This window comes from Octopus sinensis, linkage group LG2 (assembly GCF_006345805.1).
Source record: "Octopus sinensis linkage group LG2, ASM634580v1, whole genome shotgun sequence".
NCBI lineage: Eukaryota > Metazoa > Mollusca > Cephalopoda > Octopoda > Octopodidae > Octopus > Octopus sinensis.
The window spans coordinates 54,597,195-54,610,726 of record NC_042998.1 but is presented as its reverse complement, the minus strand read 5'-3'; the positions used below and the strand labels follow the sequence as shown (position 1 = coordinate 54,610,726).

General features: G+C 35.7%; 1 protein-coding gene across 2 annotated transcripts in view; it reads left to right on the top strand.

Annotated features, from left to right (window-relative positions):
* LOC115224684 (katanin-interacting protein-like) overlaps nt 1-13,532 on the top strand; it is a 656,564-nt gene that overhangs the window by 139,318 nt on the left and 503,714 nt on the right. For both annotated transcript variants that reach the window (XM_036513321.1, XM_036513315.1), the window contains exon 13: nt 4,913-5,015. In XM_036513321.1, the coding sequence (XP_036369214.1) occupies nt 4,913-5,015 (103 nt within the window). The remainder of the gene's footprint in view (nt 1-4,912; nt 5,016-13,532) is intronic.

Sequence of the window (13,532 nt, the reverse complement as noted above, 5' to 3'; positions counted from 1 at the left end):
TTTACAAACGTATTATGTAAGCATACCTACTCTTACGCATATATAATACAAATATGTATTTTCATAAAAGCATGGTAAAGCAAACATAATATAATTGATGACTGATGATACACATGTGGGTGTATATGTGTGGATATATATATATGTATCAGTGTGTGTCCATGTGTTTGTGTATAAATGTATGTGTGTCTGTAAATCTGTGTTTCGATAAGTGTGTTAGTAGTAGTGGCTGGTGTATGGCTAATGCAAACAAACATATGGACACTCAATACAAAAGGACTAAAATGCATTAGTATTTTACTGTGAATATGAGTAGACTCTACTCAGTACTCTCTTCTCTCAGCTTGCCATAGACTAATATTATTGATATCTTTGTATCTGTCTGTGTTTGTATACAAATCGCCATGCAAGTCAAGGTCCTTGACACGGAAGTCTTTTATCAATCTGATTTACCAATCATCTACCGACTGCTGAGGAGAGTGCAGTCACATGGGTAGGCCACCTGGCTCAAATGCCTAACACGTGACTCCCCAAGAGACTGTTTTGTAATAAATTGATAGAAGACAAGCACATGCAAAGTGGACAGAAGAAGCACTTCAAGGACATGCCCAAAGCCTCACTGAAGAGCTTTGAGATTAACCTCAATATCTGGGAAATGTAAGCATGAGACTGCCCTGCTTGGTGAAGATACCCCAATAGATGTACTGCCTCCTACAAACAGAATAAGATTGCAGGGGCATGAAAAAATGTAAACTATGCAAGTCCAGCGTCAACTCCTTGCTTTCAGTCCCAACTGACCACTGGTACCTGATTTGTAGAACCTTCTGGGTACACATCAGACTGATTGGCCACAGCCAGACACACAGTACCTTGTCTTCTTCTCCCATGTGATGTCTGGTCATTATTGATAATGATGGATGAACTAATAATCACAGCTAATTCCTTCTTTTAATTCTAATTGACCAACACTGAAAACAACTAGACTACTTGGGAAAAGTTGAGTTTATGGTAGAGTTTGATCAGTTCAGTTGCTATGAAGGGTAAAAAATCCAGCTTTTCCATTTGAAAGCAAGAGAGAAAGTGTTGCGGGCACTTTGACACATGATTAAAGCAACAGCAGCACTTCCTCTCTGTCTATCTGTCTGTCTGTCTCTCTTCCTTGGCCAGACAAAGAGAAAAAATGTGAAATGTTACTGAAAATGTATTCCTTGAACTCTTCTACAAATTTCTGCTGTGGAAGAATTTGTTGCTGACATACACCATCATCAGGTTCTTTGGATTCCTGATTTTACTCTACCCAGATAAAGTCCAAATACAACTTACATAATTACACCAATATTCATAAAGGAAGCTATGCTGCTCTACAACTCAGTGTAACTTTCTCCAATACTTGTATTGTACACACTAATACTTGTAGCTAAAGTTTTCCAGAATTACTTAGATGCTGGCTAACCATATATAAGCACCAGTTAGACAACAATGTGATACCAGTCTAAAAAGATGGCTGTAGACACTGGCTTGTATGGCTGTATGGCTCACGTCACATCTTTGAATATTTCTGGAGAGAAATATATATATACAAAAATAGAATGTTTTCTATTATAGATGACCCTGATTCCACCTTGGAAGAAAATCCTTGGTACAACTTTTTTAACAAGAGATTCAAATTTTGAAATAATCTGCTATCTAGACCAAGAGGTTGACTACTTTTGAAGTCCTTTGATAAATTCATCCATGGCATGTTATGTCACAGACAGAACCAAGAAATTTGGGCATCTGTTATTCCATTTATTATTAATGATAATAATAAAATAACATAAAAGTATTATTAATGATAATAATAAAAAAGAGTAAAAATTTATCATATTCAACTTGTTTCTTTCTGGCTTCTGGTGGCTCTCTATATTAAACACCTCAGCTCTTATTGTGCTTCCTTCAGAGCTAAAAGGTTTTTAAATTATAGCAACTATACTTTATCACTTCATTTTCCTTGAGTTCTTATAATGGCATCTCCATAAATGAAACTCCCTGGTATATCCAGCAAGTTCTCCTAACAATAGAATATCCTTAAACTCCATAAAATTTTATAGCATCTGTTATGAATGGCATAAGAACATAAGGGCTAAATTGCTTAGCTGCTGATTCCATCCATATAGGCATTTTGTAGGCTTCATTTCATAACTGCTCATAAATGTTAACTACTACTGCTCCTTTTGTCACTCCTAAAATCCTGGATCTCTTTATCTATAAATTTGTTTAGAGCTGATAAATTATATTTTTTTTTAAAGTAGTTATCATTGGCCTGGAAATGTTTACTTTGTTATTCACCAATATAAGCTTCAGAAATGCCCAATCTTTAATGATTAAATAATTAATAGTTAACAGTTGCCAGGTGCCAACCATTGGAGTTTATTTAATATAAGTTTATAGATCATCCTTATCAGATCATTTATTATCTGGTATGATTCTTTCTGAGGTAAGGAAACTTAATTATATCACCAATTAGATGATTATTCAGTTTCCCTTTAATATATTTACCTATCTATGTTAGATGAATGAGTCATGCTGTTTATTACACTCAGCATATTGAATAACACCCATGCTATAGGATGGATCAAAGTTCCATTCTGAAATGAAATTTCAACATGAAGTATTTGAAAGACAGTAAAAATTTATTCAGGTTTATAATTTTTAGAGAAATTTCTATGTCTTAGTTTGAATGTCCTTCATCATAATTATCTATCTTAACCCTTTAGTGTGCAGATTATTGTCAAAAGTAATGCTTCTTCATTCACATTGTTTTGAATTAATCATGCATTATCTTGTTGCTATGAGGTTTTGATGAGGTAACTGTTAAGTTTTAGAATGATATTGTAGGGTTGGTATGAGAAACCACATCTGGCCAGTTTGAACATAGAACAGAATATTTCATCTAAATATGGCTGGATTAAATGAGTTAATCTATTAAGGCAATAGGTGAGTCACTACATTGACAATGTGCAACTGAGCTACTAGAAATACTAAGCTAAACCGCCTTCAAACTGTTCTCTTAAAATGGAATGGCTTGTTGAATAATTGCCTAGGCATACAATTATTGGGAAAACTAATAGGGTAGCTATAGTTGGAAAGCTTTTGATTTTAAGTTAACTCATTCAAATTTTCCCTGGGGTTAAACATCAACTTAATCCATAATTTAGAAAACTGTTTAAATTTTCTTGTTTTTTTCTTTTTGAACAAGAATAACCTCAGGTGTGTTTAAATTCAATTGTAGAAATGCCAAAAAGTTGTGGAAGCTTTATAAAAATAAATTGTACCATTTTTCTTTTTAACCCTTTTACTGCAGAAATCAGATATATCTTCTCAAAATTTTATTGCCCCTAACTGCAGAAAGCAATTTTATATACCAATCAATCTTTTGTTGAGGAATGTCATGTTTCAAGCTAAGACATTTTACTGTGCTTGAGAAGGCACATCAAGCTAAGTGAAATCATAGTCGTGGCCAGTGCTGGTGACACCTGAAAGGCACCTGTGCTGGTGACATGTAAGAGACGCTTATACTTGTGACATGTAAAAGGCACTCATGCTACCCTTTTTTAATGTTTTATCCTCCCCCTTTTTTTTTTCTCTCCACAATTTTGCTCTGTGTTCTGCTTAATTTCAGTTCTCATTGTCCTGTTGCTTCTCAACACTTTGGTTTTTCTTACACTCCTCAGCACTTCATTTCAATATATGTTTCTCCTTTTTTTCCCCTTAATATCTATTATTCTTTCTTCAAATGTATACAAACTCTAAATGCTTTTGTCTGTCTTTATGTTCTGAGTTCAAATTCTGCCAAGGTTAACTCTGCCTTTCATCCTTTTGGGGTTGATAAAATAAGTACCAGTTGTGTACTGGGGTTGATGTAATCAACTTACCCCTTCTCCAAAATTTCAGGTCTTACTGTCCTTGTGCCAAAATATATACCAAAGTTATACAAACTTTTTCAATTTTGTAAAATCCTTTTCAACACATTAACCCATTGGCATTTTAATTGGCCATATCCAATCCCACTATTCTCTTGGTTTTATCTTCAAGCTGAGTGGTTTTAGCCTCTCATACCTACCCTACAACACTATTTTAAAATTAAACAATTACATCCTTGAAATCTTGAACTTACAAGATAATGCAAGATTAATTCAAAACAATGCTAATATATAAGCATTACATTTGCTAGAATAATGTGAATGCTAAAGAGTTAATATTCTAATATATCCATAGAATTATTATTTATAATTGTTTTTTTTTTCTGATATTAAAACCCAATTTTATTTCACTTGATGTACCAGAAATATGACTTAATTGCACTTCAAGTTCAACAGTAGCTTTGTGTACCTGACTAACCACCAGAGTTGTATTGCTTATGATGTTAGGAACAGAATGGCAATCACAACTTCTCATTCCTTACACCATATAAAAATTTAGTCTTTATGTCTAAGGCATGGCTGTGTGGTAAGTAGCTTGCTTACCAGCCACATGGTTTCGGGTTCAGTCCCACTGTGTGGTACCTTGGTTAAGTGTCTTCTTCTATAGCCTCGGGCTGGTCAAAGTCCTGTGAGTGGATTTGATAGATGGAAACTGAAAGAAGCCCATCATGTGTGTGTGTGTGTTTGTCCCCCCACCATCGCTTGACAACCAATGCTGGTGTGTTTACGTCCCTGTAACTTATTGGCAAAGAGACTGATAGAATAAGTACTAGGCTTACAAAGAATAAGTTCTGGGGTTGATTTGTTTGATTAAAGGCGGTGCTCCAGCATGGCCACAGTCAAATGACTGAAATGAATAAAAGAATAAAAGAATGATAAAAGAATATCATTTGTTTATCTTTTTTGTTTGTTTTTATTGATTTATTTATTTATTTATTTAATGTTCGCAGGCAACAAGTAAATCTCATGAAAATGCTGGGCAAACTAGAAGAAACAGCAGACACAGAAATCTCTGAAAGACATCAAGAAACTGGGAAAGAACACCAGAATCTTGTGAGTTGTTTCAAGAAACTACTTTTGTTCTCTAAGAACAGTTTAAAATTTTAAATACAATTTCATTTTATACTGACACTGACATGACTGTGTGGATTAGAAGTTTGCTTCTCAACCATATGGTTTTGGATTCAGTCTCACACTGTAAGGTACCTTGGCCATGTGTCTTACTTTACAACCCCTGGCCAACCAAAGCTTGGTGAATGGATCTGGTAAGCAGAATCTGAAAGAAGCCTATCGTATTTATCCATATATGTATTACATACATGTGTGCACACTTGTACATACATGCTCACATATATTGGGTTGTCTGGAAAGTTTGTGCCGATTTTTAAAAGAAAGAAAAAGGCCAATAAATACTTGCCATTACATTTTTAATCAACCAAATATGAACCATTTTGTTGCACAATGCATCTCCATCTTTCCTTTAACTAGAGAATACCCTCTTCCCAGAATTGAGGTGGTTTCATGGCAAAGAGTTCATCAAGGTATCTTTTTATGTCATCCAAGGAATTGAAATTTTTACCATTAAGACTATTCTGCAGAGACCTGAATAAGTGGAAATCCAAAGGAGCAATATCTGGTGAATATGGAGGGTGGGGTAACACATCCCAGCCGAGCTGCAGCAAATTTTGTCTGGTTCACAAAGCATCAAGTGCCGAAAATGAACTTGAAAAGATAGCTTAAACTGTGCTCTAAATGTAGGTGTAGTCAAATCCTATTTTATGGACTCAACCATGTTCTAAAATAAGTTGAAAGGTAAGCTACTATAAATCGGCACAAACTTTCTGGACAACCCAATATATGTATTTTGGGGCTTATATATATTTATGATCTTCGGCTGTTGAGTCTCATGGAGTTGATGACAAGTGATAGAGATTTGCTGTGCTTGAGAAGACATGTCAAGCCAAGTGAAATTGTAGTCATGGAGTGCTGGTGACACTTAAAAGGCACCTGTGCCTGTGACATATAAAGTGTAGAATGGTTGATGTTAGGAAGGACATCCAGCTTTGGAAACCAAGCCAAAATAGATTAGAGCCTGGTGCAGCTCTCCAGCTTACCAATTTCAGTCAAACCATCTAACCTATGCCAGCATGGAAGATGGACAATAAATAATGATGATGATGTACATATGTATGTGTGTCTGTGTGTTTGTTTACATTTGTACTAATATAATGTGTTGTGATATTGTTGTCACTTGGCCTGTCAATAAATCCCTCACTGGGTTTGTACTTTCAAAACGTGTGAAATGAAAGACTCCTTACTTGAAAAATAGGTGAAGGTTAACAACAAGAAAGACATCTGACTGTAAAAAGAATACCTATTTCTTTATTACCCACCAGGGGCTAAACATAGAAGGGAGAAACAAGGACAGACATAGGTATTAAGTCGATTACACCAACTCCAGTGCATAACTGGTACTTAATTTATCGACCCCGAAAGGATGAAAGGCAAAGTCGACCTCGGCGGAATTTGAACTCACAACGTAACAACAGACGAAATACCGCTAAGCATTTCGCCCAGCGTGCTAACGATTCTGCCAGCTCACCTAAAAAGAATACCATAATAATATTTCCTTCTAACCCATGCCAACATGGAAAAACGGGTGTAAAACTGAATGAAATGAAAGGTATTGCTCATAATATTTAATTAATGTTAAATTGCTTTAACAATTGTAAAGATAGAATATAACGTCATTACTCAGTACATCTAGAGTTATCAAAGTAACAGTCCTCAGTATTCCATTTATCAACTTATTTTCATGAATCAGAAAATATTCGTGAGACTATAGCTGTCAGAAACCATGCAGAGCTAAACTCTATAAAATTCTATCGTGGACAACAATTCTTCAGTGATAGAATTAAGGAAGTGGTAAATTAATTATACTTTGTCATGCCTCCATATATAATGCTGCTGTTAGCCGGTGATTGTGTGAGATGCAGTGACATGAATTAGTTAAGTCAAGCTGACTGAATGCTGAGACTAATTAATAGATCTTATTGATATTATCTTTGTATTAATCATCTGTTCAAGTCTGGTCACTAAAAATTGGTGTGTATGTTGCTGTAGCTCATTCTATTGTTGTCTCAAATATAAGAATTAGAAGAAGTAGTACTGAGATCCAACAGTGAAATAACTGGTTTCACCACCTTTTTCTTTTTATTAGTAAGTCTGGAAGAAAGGGGAAGTACCATTAGGTACCCCAAGGCTTTTGAGACTGATAAAGATAATATTCCATAGGTAATGCTGCAAGTTGTTAACTGCAGGAGAGACGTGTTTAGCAAAGGAATTCTTGTAGAGATGTGTTCAGTAAGGGAATTTCTGTGAAGAGGAAGTATAGGATATAGTGGTTAGTGCAAGGCTTGGACTCAATATGAAGGTGACTGAATTCAATGTGGGTACTCCGTTGGTTATGACAATGAGGATTCCAAGTTGAATTGATCAACAGAACAGCCTGCTTATGAGATTACTGTGCAAATGGGTGAGTGCACCACAGACACACATACCCTTAATGTAGTTCTCAGTGAGATTCAACATTATAGAGTGTGTCATTGCTGGTCCTTTGAATTACAGGTACAATGCATTTTTGCCAGCTGCGTAGCAAACTGGAGTGGTGAGATTTTGATGTGTGTAGGATGGGGAAGAACATACCAAATGAGATGGTTTCAGTTGTCTACCTAACTTTTTCTGACAGGTGAGGAGGGATGAAGCACATATGCTCACAGATAGTAATCATAGAACTTGCAAAGCACTGACCAGTCATTTTACTGTAATTGCCATCCAACACTTATGAATCAGCTGTGTGCAAGTTGTATATAACACTTAAGAATTAGCTGCATGAACCAAGCATGGGCAACGTTTATCAAGAAGTGGGCTACATAAAACATAGCTTATCATCAGGTGGGTTGCACTATTAAAAAACATTATTTTCTTCATGAAATTAGGTATGCCATTCAGAAAGCCTCATGAGCTGCAATTTACCTGTAACTGGGATATACCTTTTTGTTTTACTCTGTATGTTCAGAATTAACAAAATAGAATATTTTTGATAAAAAAATTTTTTTTTTTAATTCTATGTTTTTTTCTTGTTTTGTTTTTCCATATGTGAGAAATAAAATTTGTACGTCCTTGATACTATTATATCTTATTCATTCTTGGAAAATCACAGAATCTACCCAAGGGAAATAATATTTGTTTTAAAAGTTTTGCTTCATGCTCTATGTATTGTTTTACACTGTTACATCAAATGGATGATGATGATGATGATAAAGTGTGTATGAAGAACATTCCTTTTCTTAAAACTTTACCCAAGGGAACGCTATTCAAATCTCAAGACAATGTCTATTTAGCCATTAGCTTGCTAGTTCCTTCCATTTCTTTTATACCATTTCTCTTAAAGTTTGTGTTTTTTGTTTGATCTGAAACAAAATATTAAGATGAGAATGGAAAGTATTTACTTAATCTTCATAGACAAACATGTAAAAATAGATGGGGAAACGGTAGTGATGGAAATAAACAAAACCTTTTTGTTAAAAAAAAATAAAAGAAATAGATGTTTCTCCTTATTTTAGAATGTGATAAAAATAAACCATGAATAATGTAAATTTACATTGTTGGACTATTAACAAAACAGTCAACCCTGATCAAGGCATTATTACCATCATCATCATTATTATTAATACATCCACCTTAGCAAAGGCATAGGTATTGTTTGTCTGTGGACAAGATATCTCAAGAACCACTGGATGGATTTGGATGAAACTTTCAGGGATGTTTGGCCTTGTGACTGGCATGAACTAATTAGATTTTGGGATCGATCTGGTACCAGACAAGGATTCTGGATTATTTTTCCTGTTTTTTTTTTTACTTAATTTTTGAGAGCAGTCCGGTTCATTTTTAGTATTCTCATTTGTGAGAGCAGTTGAATTTATTTCAGATATTTTCGTTTTGAAAATCATCTCTGGCTAATCATTGAGAGGACATTGGTGTTGCCTTGATGAAGGTTTGCACTCTCTGGGTGCTTTTGTTATTATTTATTATCATATTTACTTTAAATCTGCATGTCTGTTACAATCACTTGCAGAGACACACCCAGTGTCCTGGGGCAAGTGAAGGATAAGAGATTTTAGAATATAACTGAAAGCTTGGGGAGGGGAAGTGGCAGGGGCAGTAGTGTTGTCTGGAAAATTCCAGAGGATAGTGACATTTTTACCTTCAACGACTGGCTCAGGATGATGTTCGTACTAGTAAGCAGGAGTGCTGATTTTGTTGTGTTTACATATTTTCCAAAATACTGACTAACCTTAACGTGGCAATTTTTGTATTTGTTTTTGTATTATTATTATTATTATTATTATTATTATTATTATTATTATTATTATTATTATTATTATTATTATCATCATCATCATGGTGAGCTGGCAGAATCATTAGCACACTGGATAAAATGCTTAGCAGCATTTTGTCCATTTTTATGTTTTGAGTTCAAATTCCAGCTTTGCCTTTCACCCTTTTGGAGTCCATAAAATAAGAATCAGTTGAGCACTGAGGTTGATGCTTCAATAGTCTTTCAAGAGCTTAGAACCTTCCTGATAATCCTTGCTGACCCTAAGGGACAAACTTTCTGTAGGAGCCCTCTCCTTCAGCCATTTGTCTATATCTTTGCTTGCTGTTCCCAACACACCAATTATTATAGGCACAATCTTGACAGTTCTCATACTCAAAATTCTTCCTATTTCAAATTTTAAGGGATTATTATTGAGTGAGAGAGCAGTGCATGCCATCAAGGTGATATTGGGGTAAAATATATGAAGCCCAGTATACCCATCATGACTACCCATCTGATAAGGGTACACTAGGCACATGCATCACAACTATGTGTGTGACATGGTGATCTCATATAAAAATAAACAGTGAACGACCTTGTAGATGGGGGCCAGTTAGAATTTTTTTCAAGTCAAGTAGCCCATCCTGCTCAAAAGGTCCTTGAATATGGGTTGTTTAAGGATGTTGAATGAAACACCCATGTTTCCAAAGGTGAATTATCCAAACCCCTCTTCACACATTGGTATAATGCTCCCCCACTACTTCTGCTCATGATCAGAGATGCACATATTGTCAGCCACCAAGGGACATGCTCAACTGGTTATGGTCAAACAACTGACAAGCAAACCTGTGGTATTGAGTAGAATATTTGCTGTAGTCCATCTTTTATACCTAGACAAAACAATGTACATGATAACATTTCCAATCAGTAAAGATTAGAAGCCATATTATTATTATTACTTTTTAGTAGGACATTATTTACATTGTTTACATTTGACAGATATTTGTCCTCGTCTTGTTTGTTGTTTAACACATTTCGACTGATATACCCTCCAGCCTTCATCAGGTGTTTTGGGGAAATATTGAACCTGGTTCTCATTCCTAAGATATTCCAAAGGTGAATTATCCAGATCTTTCTCAACACAATATTGGTATGATGCTCCCCCACTACTTATGCTCGTGATCAGAGATGCACATATCATCAGCCACCAAGGGACATGCTCAACTGGTTATGGCCAAACAACTGACAAGCAAACCTGTGGTAGTGAACAGAATATTTGCTGTAACCCATTTTTTATACCCAAGTTCAAAATTTCCCCAAGACACCTGATGAAGGCTGGAGGGTCTATCAGCTGAATCAAGATGAGGACAAATATCTGTCAAATGCAAATAATGTAAATAACATACATAATTCCTCATCTCTTAAATATAGAACTGTATTTAGTAGGAGTAAAAAAAGTGTTGCTTAGTGGTTTGGGTATTGGACATCATAATATGCTGTAGGTTCGATTCTTGGACTGGGTGATTAATACATTGTGTCCTTGAGCCAGCCACTTCATTTCATGTTGTAGTACATGCAGCTGGAAATAAGTACTAATGCCTTAGGGTCATCCTTGTATCATTTAGATTACTCTGTCAAATCTAATGTTTATTTATTCACATTGTTTTGAATCAATTAATCACACATTATCCTGTTGCTTTGAGATTTCAATGATGCGATTGCTTAATTTTCGAATGACATTGTAGGGTAAGTGTGAGAAGCCTGCTCTGGCGTTTGGCAAGTTTGAACATAAACCAAGCAGATAGTTGGGTCTGATATTTGGTCACTAATGTTAAAGGGTTATGTGTGTGACTGACTTGCATCACATTTAAAGGTGCGGTGTCTTGTACTCTCAGCACATAATGCTTTGAAAATTTATGTTAGCATTTACTTCATGAGCCAGTAAGCACAGGGCAGATGTTTTATTTCTTTTTACTTGAGTGGAAGAAAGATCATGACATTTGCAGGCCTTGTTAGAATAGTGAGATCAAAGCAGTTGATACTGGGTGTAATAGTGAATGTTTGTATGAGTAGCAGAACCATGTCTGATGTGTGATCAGTGTTGTAATGTGAGTTGTATTTGGCCTTTGCATGAGGCAGTAACTGATTAGAGATGTAGTTATTTTAATAGATGTTTGTGTGTGTAGGTGTCTGTGTGTGTGTGTGTTATTGTCTCGCTGCCTTCACTTTGCATGAGAGTTGTAAGCGAGTGTCACCATCATACAAGCAGTATCAATTTGTTTCCTGTCTTCAATGAAAACATGTCTGGTTGAGGAGAAATCTTACCTTACTCGGAAGTGGGTTATGGTTGGCAAGCATCCGGAAGAGCATCTGGCCATAGAAAAATATACCTCAACAAATTCAGTCTAACCTTTGCAAGCATGGAAAAATTGACAATAAAATGATGTTGATGATGATGCCAATGAAGCCACGAAAGATTGGAAACAAATTGCAAAAGTCTATCATTTCTAACAAACCTGAGGATTTTAACTGTGTTGTTCATGAGGAGAGAAAGAGAGAGAGACAGACAGAGGGAGAGAGCAATGTTGCATGATTATTTCCCTGGTATACTCTTTACTCTTCTACTCTTTTACTTGTTTCAGTCATTTGACTGTGGCCATGCTGGAGCACCACCTTTAGTTGAGCAAATCGACCCCAGTACTTATTCTATCAGTCTCTTTTGCTGAACCGCTAAGTTATGGGGACGTAAACACACCAGCATCGATTGTCAAGCGATGTTGGGGGAACAAACACAGATACACACACACACACACACACAAACACACATACATATGTATATATATATACATATATACGGCAGGCTTCTTTCAGTTTCCATCTACTAAATCCACTCACAAGGGTTTGGTTGGCCAGAGGCTATGATAGAAGACACTTGCCCAAGGTGCCACGCAGTGGGACTGAACCCAGAACCATGTGGTTGGTAAGCAAGCTACTTAGCACACAGCCAGTCCTATACCTATGTAGAAGATTTTGTGTTATTACTGTTGTTGTTGCTTTTGTTTAACTCAAGGACCCTCTGATTGAGCAGATACATAGTTAAAAGTGCTACCTGTGATCATTTTCTCTTTCTCAGTGACTGAAATGCACACTTTTTCTTTGTTTTTTTTTATCTTTTTTTTTCAAGGTACGAGGATGAGATTTAGATGCTGTACCTAGGTGGTCAGTCAGACGCATAGAGGCATCTTGTTTGGCATTGTAGGTGTTTTGTTTTGATACTAGTTTGTCATTTCTCTACCGGAAAATTTTTTGAGATCGTTAATTAATCAAGGATCAGTGCAAGTTTGAAGTGAAGTGTTTAACCCTTTAGTGTTCAGATTACTCTGTTAAATGCAATACTTTTTCACTCAAATTGTTTTTAATTAATCATGCATTATCTTATAGCTTTGAGGTTTCAATGACGTGATTGTTCATTTTTAGAATGTCAATGTAGGTTAGGTGTGAGAGGCCTGATCTGGTCAGTTTAAACATAAAATAGGTAGAAAACTTTGGCCGGATATGGCCAGTTTAAACACTAAAGGGTTAACCTGTGTATGGATGTTTGCTGTCTCCATTAAAAGTATCATCTGTATAACTATGTGTGTGTGTGTGTCTAATAACTGAAACAAGTAAAAGATAAAAGATATATCTGCATGTATGTGTGTGTGTGTGTCTTTGTGTCTATGTTTGTTTCCTTCCACTACTTGACAGCACTGTAACTTACCAATTCTGCAAAATAGATTGATAAAATATGAACCAGCTTGGCTGCAATCTGGTGACTGAAACAAGTGAAGGATAAAAGGTAAACATGGAAGAATGGATCATCTTTCACTGGTTTCAGTCATTAGGAGTTCGACAAAGAAACCGATAGAATAAGTATTAAGCTTAAAAAATATGTCCTGGGGTTGATTTGTTTGAACAAAAATCCTTCAAGGTAGTGCACTAGTATGGCCGCAGTCAAATGACTGAAACAAGTAAAAGAATAAAAGAATATATGGCAATTACAATGAAAATGGAGATTAGTACATCTGCATGTTTTTTATCTCTACAATCAATTTTACAACATGTTTGATTTATATGTGTCTGATGCATGTTTCTGCTGCACATACATCTTGCAATTGCATTTCTATCCAGTTACTTTTGACTGCTCATCA